The sequence below is a fragment of the Esox lucius genome, chromosome 24, assembly GCF_011004845.1.
Source record: "Esox lucius isolate fEsoLuc1 chromosome 24, fEsoLuc1.pri, whole genome shotgun sequence".
Classification (NCBI taxonomy): Eukaryota; Metazoa; Chordata; class Actinopteri; order Esociformes; family Esocidae; genus Esox; species Esox lucius.
In genome coordinates, this window is record NC_047592.1 from 14,414,231 (window position 1) to 14,427,205 (window position 12,975).

The window sequence follows — 12,975 nt, forward strand, 5'->3', positions numbered from 1 at the left end:
TGTGACTTAAAAAACTAGTATGTTGCGAAATACTATTTTTTGGAGGACAATGATGAAATCCCTGACTTGGATACTGTTAGAAACGTTTAGGCAAAATGTAGGAATTTCATTGCAATGCCAGTGGTCAAAAGGAAAACGCTGGCTCATTTTGTATAAAACAACTGTCCAACTGTCCACGGATTACATTTACAAGCAAAGGACAACCATGGAATCTATGACTGAGACAATGAAAGATGTAAAAATTACTGTAATGAAAACCGCTTGAGTGTGAACGGTAGCGAAAACACACGGCGTAGTAATCAAAGTCAGAAGACCAAACGCAAACGACAGAGGACTTTGTATGTAATCAGAGATATTCCTTCTGCCGTGAAACATTTACATGTATATGGGTAAGTCTAACATTTGCTAACTAGTTTCAGGTCATTTCTTTTCAGAAAGTTGTCAACATCCTTTTCCTTGCTATATATCTAGCTATAGCTACTGACGTGACTGTTAGCTAGCTAGGTAACGATGCTAACTTACCAGATAGCTAACATTTCATGGTCCTGTTTGTTGGGTAGCAGCTTTTCTTCACAAAAGTGAACAAGTTTGATAATAAGCTACCTGATTGACGGGTCATTTATCCAGGTGTGTGTGATTATGACTAGCTATTATGTTTACAGTTTCTTCACAAAAGTGAGCAGGTCACTTTTGTTTGTTGTAAAACTTACCTGGCAATAAAACTCTTTCTGATTCTGATGCGTGGACAAACCAGTCCATCAGTTCAGTAAGACAGCTAAACAGCACAGTGGCTGTCCACCTGCACTCAAATTATCTGCACTTATATTGCTGCTACTAGACATTTATTGAATCCTGCTGCTAAGATACTTTACCTTTCCCTGTACTGTTTATACCTGATGTATTTTTTCACATGTATGCATGTGAAAAAAACGTTCATTTCATTTGATTTGGTTTGATATAGTATGTGTTTATTAGAGACCAACCAGACCAGTTTAACATAAGGTCAGAGTGTCCCCCTTTAAATAATTTAATTGCTGGGTGGGGTAATGGTGTGAACTATGCTGAATGGGCATAAACAAAGCCCAGCTCTCCCAGAGCAGATTATCAACTTTTAAAGCATATCTTTCCCATATTTTCATCAAACAGTATTGTATGAACATGCCATTACAAGCTCTGAATCCGGATATTAATAAAATGAAAAAAAGAGCTAAACTCAAATTTTGCGATTGGACCTCACTCCTGAATTATATCACAAATAAGTTTACAGAGAATGAGAAAAAGAAATGATGGATGATGTTTCCAATGGTTATAAACCTGTTGTAACTGTATTTATTAAAATGATCTTATTGGACTATATGAGATAGCTTTAATGTGAGCAGTGACTGTAAAGTTCTACTATTGGTTCTTGGTTTTGAGTTGAACATTAAGTAAGTGATTCTCATTTCCTTATAAAGACCCTGGTGGGCTTAATCAGGCGTTTCCAAAAATAATGCGTAGAGTTCAGCCAATCACCAGTAACCCCATCAAAAAAGTTTAGCCATTTACATTCGTGTTTCCATTCAAGACATAAGTCGTTAAGAGGGTGACAACTTAAAAGATGTTCCTTGCACTTATTCTGACATTTCCACTTCTGATGGAGATTGGTAAGTCCACATTTGATCTTTATATGTTTATAGAGTGGATTATCTACATTAATAGAAAACCAGATACGTAATAGACACTGTTCTTAAATGTGTATGTAGGTGATGTAATGTTTCATGTCTTTGTTTAAATTCTAGCCGCAGCTCAATCTTCAGCCATGCGCCTTGTTTCAGCCAACGTAGGAGACACAGTGATTTTACAGTGTTTCCGAGACAATTCAGCACTGAACTTCCTGTGGTACAAGCAAACCTTGGGAGATACACCTAAAATATTATCAAACTTCTATATATTTGAAGAGAATCCTACATTCCATAATGAATTCAAAAACAACTCTCGCTTTTCTGTGCTATGTGGACAAGAAATATATCACCTAAACATCTCAAATATACAGCGCTCAGATTCTGCATCGTACTACTGTGGAAGTACTCAGTCCAACAAGTTTAGTTTTTTGGTAGGAGCCATTCTTATAGTTAAAGGTACAAAAATAACTTGAAATTATCTGCAACTATGATCGAATTTCTCACTATATTTGGAATATGTAATGTTTTAATAATAACTGTATCATGCCTTTTTTAACAAATGTTGAAATGTTTCAGTAAATTTTAAACCTCATGTCAGGTTCTGAGTCCAGAAACATACCTGTTGTACGACAGCCTGAATCGAAGTCAGTCCATTCTGGAGACTCTGTGACTCTGAACTGTACAATAAACACTGAGACCTGTGAAGGAGAACACAGTGTCTATTGGTTCAGACATGACTCAGGAGAATCTCCTCCAGGAATCATTTATACCAATGGAGACAGGAGTGGTCAGTGTATGAAGAGCCCTGAGTCTGGGTCTCCTACACAGAGCTGTGTCTACAACCTCCCCAAGAGGAACCTCAGCCTCTCTGATACTGGGACTTATTACTGTGCTGTGGCCTCATGTGGAGAGATTCTGTTTGGAAATGGGACTAAGCTGGATGTTCAAGGTAATTCAAAGCATTTGTTTTTATAATTCATCAGAATAATTAGTACATCCTTTACCTCAGTGTGAGCTCCTATCCTATATTGTCCTTATATAACTGGGTCACTTACAATAATTGACTGATACATTTTCTCACAGTCCCAGGGCATGACAATCCTTTTGATCTGAGTCCTACTGTTCTTGTCTTGATACTGTCCAACATTCTTCTGAGTATGGTGACAGTTCTGCTCCTCTGGATGTTATGCAACACTCGGAGAGGAGATCACAGAGGTATTTGCAATCATGTCTAATTTTTAATGTATCTAATATAAAACTTATTTCAAATGTCCATTATGAAATGTCAAATCACTACACATTTACAGAAAAATTGATTTTCACCTAAATATTAATATTCTTCATCTGTTTTAAACTCTTTTAAGGGAAGACGTGTGACCCAGCATTTCAGGGGAATCAGGTACATTTGTCAACATTCTTAAAAGTTTTAACATCCATTGTTTTCCATACAGATATATGTAGATGTATGATAGATATATTCACTGAAATTTTGTTATTAATGAGTTATTTTATTTATTGGAAGTAATTGCTCTTTGTTCTTCTAGATTTTGTAGCATTTTGATCTTCTGATTGGGATCCTACAGAGCTTAGTTGATAAAGTTCTAGCAACACCAGGGTTGTAGGTTCAATTCCCTTATAAGAATGTCTGCTATTGGAAAATAAAAACATCCTAAATGAAATAATTTAATTATTATGCATTTTGTTATGTCTCCACCCCCTCAGAACCAGAACAGTGATGTATTAAACTATGCAGCAGTGAGATTTAATCCCAAGAAGAGCTCCTCCGACAGACGAGTAAAAGACAAGACCGTCAGAAGAGATGCAGTGTACTCTGAGGTCAGGTACCTGCAGCAGGAATGAGATAACAAGAAAAACTATCTGTAATAAAACTGATTTTAGTACCTTAAATACATATTGTCCTTTATTTGCGATCCCAAAAAATGTGAAACTGCAATTATGTTAGAGTGATAGATTCAAATAATTATTCAGTAACACCTCTAATCATGAAGAAACCCATATTGCTGTATTACTGGTTTTAACACAAGAAACAATACATTCTTGCACTCTTTTCTTGTCTCTTTTCATGTCAAAAACCTATATTGCTTTTTGACATGTTTAACAAGGTAAATACTTTTAGTTCCATGAAATGTTTATAGCACATGTTATACTTAATATAAAAAACACAACTGTTGTGACGGGAACAGTCATTAATCCTTACTTGGCAGGGAGAATAGAGTCTTCATGGAGTTTTCTCTCAGGACCTCAGACTGGGTAGGAGATTAATCTTTTAGGACAACAGTGCAAAAATACAATATAACACTGATACTGATTTGGCTTTGGGACAATGTGAATGTCCTTGAGTGGCCTAGCCATAGTCTTGTCACTGTGGGGTAATTTGTTTAATCAATTATACATTGCAATGCATTCTGACAGTATTCAGACCCTTTCCCATTTTCCATGTGTTTTGCGGGCTTAGATCTGGGTAAGGGTAATGTCCGCTTCTCACAGACTCAATTGCTTACTAGATGAGTCGTGCAGATGAAACAGTTGAAATGTGTTACGGAAATATGCTGAGATCGATGTAGTAAAATATGTCACACAATAAAAGTTAAATCACCCCTCACCTTTCACAAACATAAGCTATAATTGTCTTTGTTATTACTGTAACTAAACTTTTTTTGTGGGAAAGGCTTTGTTGTGTAGTGTGGGGAGGACCCAGACTATTCTGAGGTGTGATAACTTATAGGGTTTGAAAAGGACCCTGTCCATATTTAACATTGCAGACTACAAGTCCAAAAATTAATCAGCGGCTAGATTGTGGGATACAAAGACAGAGAGCGATACACCGATCAGCCATAACATTATGACCACTGACAGGTGAAGTGAATAACACTGATACACCGATCAGCCATAACATTATGACCACTGACAGGTGAAGTGAATAACACTGATACACTGATTAGCCATAACATTATGACCACTGACAGGTGAAGTGAATAACACTGATACACCGATCAGCCATAACATTATGACCACTGACAGGTGAAGTGAATAACACTGATACACCGATCAGCCATAACATTATGATCACTGACAGGTGAAGTGAATAACACTGATACACCGATCAGCCATAACATTATGACCACTGACAGGTGAAGTGAATAACACTGATACACCGATCAGCCATAACATTATGACCACTGACAGGTGAAGTGAATAACACTGATACACTGATCAGCCATAACATTATGATCACTGACAGGTGAAGTGAATAACACTGATACACCGATCAGCCATAACATTATGACCACTGACAGGTGAAGTGAATAACACTGATACACCGATCAGCCATAACATTATGACCACTGACAGGTGAGGTGAATAATATTGATAATGTCATTATCATGGGACCTGTCAGTGGGTGGGATGTATTGGCCAGACGACTGGGTCAGAGCATCACCAAAACTGCTGTTCCTGGTCTGCAGTGGTCGGTACCTATCAAAAATCATCCAAGGAAGGAAAAGCGATGAACTGGCGACAGGGTCATGGGCGCTCAACCCTCATTGATACATGTGGGGTGTGAAGGCTGGCCTGTGTGGCCCGATCCAACAGACGAGTTACTGTAGCTCAAATTGCTGACAAAGGTAATGCTGCTACTGATAGAAAAGTGTGAGAACACACAGTGCATTGCAGTTTGTTGCGTATGGGGCTGCGTAGCGCCTAGAATGGGCACATATGCATCAGAACTGGACCAAGGAGCAATGGAAGAAGGTGGCCTGGTCTGATGAATCACATTTTCTTTTACATCACGTGGATGGTTGGGTGCGTGTGCGTCGCTTACCTGGAGAACACATGGCACCAGGATGCATTATGGGAAGGAGTCAAGCCGGCGGAGGCAGTGTGATGCTTTGGGCAATGTTCTGCTGGGAAACCTTGGGTCCATGTGCATGTTACTTTGACACGTACCACCTACCTAAGCATTGTTGCAGACCATGTGCACCCTTTCATGGTAACGTTATTTCCTGATTGCATTGGCCTTTTTCTGCAGGATACTCCGCCCTGCCACAAAGCAAAAAAAATTCAGGAGTGGTTTGAGGAACACAACAATGAGTTCATGGTACCACAGCACACCTTTAGAGGTCTAGTGGAGTCCATGCCTTGATGGGTCAGGGCTGTTTTGGTGGTAAAAGGGGGACCTACACAATATTAGGCAGGTGGTCATATTGTTATAGCTGATCGGTTTATATTTCGTGCATCCATGAAACTTGAGCGATTTCACATATTCAGCAGAGTAGTTCACTTTGATAACGGTGACACAACAACATTGTGTGAGAGACAAACAGCACGTGGTGTGAGAGCCTTCCCAGATACCTAGCCTCTGTAAACACTATCATGGCTCATTGTGCAGAGATGACAGCTCTGCTCCATCAGACTCCATCTTATCAAAACATTATTAAACAGAATATTGTCTAGAACTTCAAAAAGTATTGGTCAACTTTGTCCATCATAGCAAACATAGATCCATTTCTATTTTTTGGGATTAAACAAGTCTTCATCATAAGGTAAATGTGTTCTAAATGGACTATATAATAAAATAAAACTAGTACATTTTATAAGTTATATGAGTAATTAGTTGATTATGGAGGTTAAACACATTTGTTTGGGCCTAAAATATCCATAGTGAGTACTGGGTAATGATTTAACACCTAGGGTCAATTTGACTCCCTAACATAATGAGTGTAACCAAAATGTCAACATAACACAAGTCTTAAATAGAGAATGAGATGCACGACATGACGAGTCACACTGAGAAGCATAAACAGAGAGCGAGACAGAAAGAGAGAGAGAGAAATGGAGAGTTGGGTTAGAATAGGGTGACCATATGTCCCGGTTAGCCATCCTGACAAATATCTGTAAAACAATAAAATGTCCCGGTTTCCCACATTCACTAGCAAATTGTCCCGGTGTTCACCAGAATAAAAATAATATTAGGCTAATAATAGTTCTGTAGTGTTTCCACATATGAGTCAGAGCCAAACAAACAACTGCATAGAACTGCGTAGAAAAGCAACAATTCTCATCAAAGCTAAAAGCCCCCCCCGCTCCACCAATCACAAGCATACATGATGACCAACATGCGTGTATAAGCTCATACATGTGCGCGTGCATTAACGTGCGGTTACATGAGGGTCCCCGTTTGGGGGTTTGAAAATGTGGTCACCCTGGGTTAGGAAAGAGAGATGCTATGATTGCAGTTTGATATCCCAGTGTGTTAGTTAATGAGAGGACCAGTGATGTTCACTCCAGCAGGTCCGCTCAACACTGAGCTGCTACTTCCTGCTACTCACACTACAGGATGTGATGCTTTCCTCAATTGTCCCTCCCCCTCTACCTCAGACCCCAATCATATTCTCCTTATATGGTGATTAGCTGCTGCTTAAAATAGGGGTCTGTGATAAGTGTGAAAAGAAAACAGGAAATAACAAGAGGCGGAAAACATCATAACCTTATCAATTTTTAAAAAGTCTTTATGTCTTTTTCAGTGATCAGCATGATACAATGCAGTAGTCCAATGCTGGGTAAACAAGACCAAATCACAAATACACACACAGGTAAATGTGAGCTTAGATTAAATGTGGTAAATCATTCTCTGTGACTGTTGACATAAAGAACCTTTTCTCTTATTTGTATTGACATAGTTTATCTAATAGTTTATCTAATAGAGGGTCTAATAGAGGGTCATGGGTCCGATTTTCTTCATCCAGATTAAATAAACGATAAACAAATGAGAGATCTATGCAGAATGTGGGTGGTTTTGAGTCTTGTGGTGAGAACTGAAGGCTTGTCTTCCTGTAGTACAGGTTCCTCATCTAATGTAGTAAGACAGAGTAGCGTGACTTCTTCCGCAGTGGAAAGTTACTGTTGGTCCCCGTCTCAGTCTCACACCCCGCCTTGTCAACTGACCCTCAAATGACTATCATTTACACTTACTTTGATGAGGTGAAAAGAAGTTAAACATTTAAATGCTACAACAACCATACTCAACGCTGGAAGGTGGACTGAAAATATGCCAAAACATAATGAGAGAGACAGAGAAAAATGTAGATATCATGAGGGCCATTTCATCGCCCACTGTTAGTTTATGAGAAGCCCAGTGATGTTCTTCTCCTCAGGTCTCACTCAACACTGAGGTGCTCCTTCCTGCTTTTCAAACTACAGGAAGTGATATGCTCCTCCTCCTCTAACTCAGACACCAATCATTTTCTCTTTACAAGGTGACTAGCTGCTCCTAACAATGGGGGCTAAGATCAGTGCATATCAAGAGAAGAGATATCAAGGGGTGAAAAATACAACGTCTAAGTCCATTTTGATTAAAAACTTTCAAATATGCGGTAGAATATGATAAAAATAATTTGGTATCAATTTCCCCCTCTTCCACCCAACCACCTTGTTTTATTCCTTATTCCATAGACTACATGGGTGTTCAGCTCCATCTCCTTCCTCTGCATCTTCTTGGAGGTGAAATTCAGGGTGACAAAATTAAGTGGACCAGGATCTGGGTCCTGTAGATTTGGAAACACTATTACATACTATACTAAGCGGATGTAGATGAGAGAGATTACATACTATTCAAATGTACCGTTTTTGGTTTCCTTGTATTTTCAAGAAAATGTCGGAAAACAAAGTACCGGTTAATTTTGTGGTGGTCATTGAGTCAAGAAATGAATGTGATAAACAGAGGGGAGAGGAGATAACCGATTATTTACTTCTAGCGTACAATTATTTATGACCAAACTATTCTTAATATACAGTGTCAATATCAGGAGAAAACCCTACATATGTAAATGCTGTTCACAGTCCACTTATTATCATATACACATTCATCACATTATCCATACCTGAGTTTGGTCTGAACAGATTTGAACAGACAAACACCAACCAGGATCACAACCAATGGGAAGAAGTCTGTAGATCCATCATCATCTTCATCTCCAATCATAAGACTTCATTAAGCATCACAACTACGAAAGCAATACCTGATTTCCTACTAAAATGGTGAATGTTCCGATCATAACATGCTGTTGTGCTTTATTGTTGTTTAATGTTACTGAATTACTTTCCTGTTGTGTTTTGCCTCGCTGTTCTCATGCAAATAATTTTGGCATCTAAATCGAGGAAGTCAGCTGTAATACGGCTAACATGGACGGACGATGTGTCGGAGTGAGTGGAAGAGTGTGAGAAAACATACGACGCATGTCCATCAGAGTGAGTGACGCATGTCTCCAAGGCAGATGGGCACATGTCAACTGGAAAGGGCTCTGGATAGCAAAGAGGCATGTGCTCTGCACAGGTTGAGCCTTACCTGTGCACATGCCTGCTTGGAGGTTCAGGGATAGTTTGGACGTCAAAGCTTGAAAATCAAACCATGAAGTCTTACATTGTAATGAGTTGGACCTTAAATGGACATTTGTGTGCCTTTCTAAATCATGTCCTATCAGTTTTAAAATTTAAAATAATGTGTTTTCACTTGGTCTTTATGTGCTATAGTGCATTGTCTCATGAATGTACATATGTGGTTAATTATAAATTCTGTGTCTCACGCAACAAAATGTGGAGAATGTGAAGATGCCTGAATACTTTGTGATGGCACTGTGGAAGTGACTTTGATCTTCTATGATTGACATGTGCTTCAAAATCTGCCCAACAATAAGGAAATGTTATGTTCATCCTGTCTGTATGACGCACGTCAGTTTCAACCTGCCCTCCACACAGGCTTTTTCAAAGCAGCATTGAATTTAGTTCTAAAATTTCAGATTGAGAGAATTGCTTAGAATACATTCATACCTGCTCAGTTACCTCAAAACAACGTCTCATAGATATACAAGAGGTTCCACCACACTACTGTAAGACAACGTTCCATGGAGAAATGTGAGACTAGTATTGTGCTTCTGAGGTAACAGGTTGTAACTGTCCTTAGAACCTCTGGGAAGACAAACCAAACCCCAACTAAGAATGTTGTAGTAATCTAAAAGTAGTGTCAGTGGAGGTTTTGTATTCATTTATATAAAGCATCACTCACTCCTGTCCACATTTGTATAGCCCTTATATTAAAACATTTTAAATAAAAGTAATGCTATTTCTGCTTTCTAAATATATCAACAATAACAACGCCCCCTTCAAATGAAATCCCCTTTGATCTCATAGTGATCTCAGAGTGAATAGAGGCATTCTCTGACAGCCAATCAGAAGAATTGTTCTTCTCAAAGCATGGCGAGATCCTCACTACCACCTCTACTGCTCTTTGGATTGAGTAAGTTAATTTACTTCTAAACATTACACAGGGTATACGATTGGTTGTATTAGAATCTGAAGATAGAATCTGAAGTTATGGACAGAGTGTACCTCAGCCGAATGTTCAGTCCAGCACTTGTTGATTCCTGAAATAATGTATTAAATCAACTGTTATATTTGTGAATCTGACTTTGTTCACTGTGTTTCAGGTTTGTTCCCTGTTTTGTTTTTCCAGTCTCAGACTATGGTGGTACTTAGGGGGGAGTCCGTCACCTTGATGTGCTCCAATATTTCAACGGTTGTGGGACATGTAGCCTGGTTTAAACAAGTCAACAGATCAGAGCCTGTGTGTATCTCGACTATGTACAGCTCTCATTCATCAACAGTTAATTATTACTTAGAAAATAGACATTTTGAAATGTACAGTAACAACACCACCATCTTCCTTAACATCACAAAGGTGGAAATAGCTGACAGTGGTTTGTATTTCTGTGGATTTTTCACAAATACTAAGCACATGGTATTTGTCAGTGCAAAATGTTTAAATGTTCAAGGTAAGAGAATGGCTTTCGATATATATATATATATATATATATATATATATATATATATGGAATATAATGATGTAACATATATTTTACTCTCAAATCATTTGTTGAATTAAATCAGGAACTCATGTAACTTTAATCGATGTGTTAACTGAAGAACAGTGTCTTGTTTTATTTGGAGTACAAGCTGTAACTGTGGTTTCAAACACCGCTTCATTCAGTAATATTTAATGCAAAAAACTAAAACAAGTAAATGCTGACCGTGGCTTTTCCTAAAGTTTTAAAATTATAATTGCATTACCGATCTCTAAGTTCCAGGGTCCAACATAACTGAGGAAAAAGAAGTAAAGAAAAGTGAGTTTGTAATTTCATTCAATGAAGATGACAACACTTATAAATAAACAGTAATGTCATAATATTTCATTTGATAGGACAGCCTAATGGAACTACCAGTCTTGTTGGAGAGCGTAATGGAACTACCAGTCTTGTTGGAGTGCGTAATGGAACTACCAGTCTTGTTGGAGAGTGTAATGGAACTACCAGTCTTGTTGGAGAGTGTAATGGAACTATCAGTCTTGTTGGAGAGTGTAATGGATCTATGGACTTGTTCCCATTGGTTGTGATCCTGGGTGGTGTGACTGTTGTACTCCTGATAGTCATTATCATCCTGGTTCTCAAGATCCGACGAGAAACAAAAACAGGTAGAAGCATTTTCAACAAGACCCAGTTAGAAACTCTTTCAAAAAGTTTGGGTTTCTGAAGTTGCTTCAACAGAATGCTAGTTTCCCCATGGGGTGCCAGGACCAGGAAGAGGTTTGACTAGGCTGGTCAGGAGTTGCCCTTTGTTATGGGTGGGATGACAAAGATGCCAGAGGTTGTAGAGTGAAGAGATATCATTGGGGATGCATGGTTTAAATAGCCAGAAGGTAAGAAGTAGCAGTTTCCATTGCTACTCCGTAGGCAAGCTCCATAATTAAGTAAGATGTACCTAATTTATGTTCAAATAGAGAGGAAACACACACACTTAGGGGCATTGCAAAAAATAACAATAATGATACATGTTTGTATTTGAGCCGTTTGTGTACTGATCTAAATAACTATATTCCTATTTAGATAATGAGACTCAACTGCAGAGCCAAAATATCCAGGTAATAGAAACTGACACAATTAACAGATTGTGGACACTTCAGATAACAATACTTTGATAGCCTTATTAAGTTTGTGTTTTTGTGATGTTATTTCTACACTACAGGATGTGGATGAGGACACAGATCTTAACTATGCAGCACTGAATTTTAGTCAGAAGACGCCAAGAAATAAAAAAAGTCAGCTGAACATGATGGAGAAGGATTCTGATGTTGTTTACGCTTCCACTAGATAATGTAAAATGTTTTTATGTTGACATTGATTATTGATGTTGCTGGGCTCTGTCCTCCTATTTTATTACTCATCAAACAAATAAGGAGCACTCTTGGAACTTCTAAGCCACATTGGCCACATTTTCTTCATATATAACTACATGACATATATGGCCTGCTGAGGTGACCATCAGTATGTTATTACCTTCTGAATTCAAATAAGAAATTAAACAACGATGCCTACAACATTTTTGTAAATGACATTACATATGATTTTGAATGCAAAATGCAACAAACTTTTGGAACAAATTTACAGTACAATGCAATAAAAAGACATGGTTTGTATGTTGTCTATCTTATACGTTTGTCTCTCACTCTGTGTGTAAACCACACCTCTTCAAACCAATCAAGTTTCACATCTCCTTTCATCCTCACCTTCATTTTATAAATACCAGACATTAACCAACACCAGATTACCACAGGCTTCAGAGAGTTGAACTGTGTACAATGTGGGAGGAGTCAGATGATTTCCCATAGTTTTGTACTGTTGTTGTCTTAACCGACAGGTTTATAATTTCTTTAAATGCGTAATGTGCAGTGATGTACGTCTAGGACTCGATGGTCTTCTAGGACGTGTCCACCACTATCTGCTGTTAATAACCACACTGTACAGATGACTAATCACAGAAATGTGTTTGAATCAACATGAACAGTTAAGTGCAAAAATACTTCAATAGTGCATTGATGCGTTTCATGAAAGGGGAATTAACATATTTCCCCAACTGCTCTTTTAAGTGAGCAGACTACGGTTGTATGGTGCAGCTGTCTACGTTTGCCTTCATCTGATACATCATTTCAGCTTGGTGTTGAGAAGACTGCCTGAGAAAACACACGTCACACAACGAGGTGTGTTTAGAGGTTTCCACTGAACACCAAATCAAGCTGGCATTACATCACTACAATAACTAAACATTTTTTTGAGTTGACACATCATATTCAAGTGAAATATGTATCAGTTTAGTTTGTCGCCTTGACAGTTTGAATTGCGTTCAGTAGTTACTTGTTTTCCTAAGGCCTGTGCATGTTTTTTTGTTGACAGAGTTTTGGTATATCTGA

The 12,975-nt window shown here is 38.3% G+C and overlaps 2 protein-coding genes across 4 annotated transcripts; both read left to right on the top strand.

The window, feature by feature from the left end:
• Positions 1 to 385: 385 nt before the first annotated feature.
• On the top strand, positions 386 to 3,521 carry LOC105010076 (signal-regulatory protein beta-2-like). The gene is given in 7 exon segments (XM_034290801.1): positions 386 to 389; positions 1,572 to 1,643; positions 1,743 to 2,117; positions 2,260 to 2,610; positions 2,745 to 2,876; positions 3,026 to 3,060; positions 3,384 to 3,521. Coding segments are annotated over 7 exon segments (1,107 nt in total).
• A 6,401-nt stretch (positions 3,522 to 9,922) lies between these two features.
• Positions 9,923 to 12,217, top strand: LOC114830298. Of its 3 annotated transcripts, none has more exons than XR_003777981.2 (6): positions 9,923 to 9,972; positions 10,163 to 10,507; positions 10,814 to 10,855; positions 10,933 to 11,427; positions 11,615 to 11,649; positions 11,754 to 11,806. XR_003777981.2 is itself a non-coding variant. In XM_029117604.2 (6 exons), the coding sequence occupies exons 1-6, from the start codon at positions 9,930 to 9,932 to the stop codon at positions 11,880 to 11,882; spliced, it is 864 nt and encodes a 287-aa protein (XP_028973437.2). In that variant the 5' UTR covers positions 9,923 to 9,929; the 3' UTR covers positions 11,883 to 12,217. The 3 variants fall into 3 exon arrangements, 2 of the variants coding, with proteins under 2 accessions (XP_028973437.2, XP_028973438.2); XM_029117604.2 differs by having other exon boundaries at positions 10,933 to 11,202; positions 11,754 to 12,217; XM_029117605.2 differs by having other exon boundaries at positions 10,820 to 10,855; positions 10,933 to 11,202; positions 11,754 to 12,217.
• The last annotated feature ends 758 nt before the right edge of the window (positions 12,218 to 12,975 follow it).

Bases quoted from the DNA above. Each gene is read 5' to 3' on its own strand.
- LOC114830298 (XM_029117604.2), top strand. From the start codon at position 9,930: ATGGCGAGATCCTCACTACCACCTCTACTGCTCTTTGGATTGA. The intron at 10,856-10,932 runs GTGAGTTTGTAA...TTCATTTGATAG, and splicing joins GGAAAAAGAAGTAAAGAAAA to GACAGCCTAATGGAACTACC. The intron at 11,203-11,614 runs GTAGAAGCATTT...ATTCCTATTTAG, and splicing joins CCGACGAGAAACAAAAACAG to ATAATGAGACTCAACTGCAG.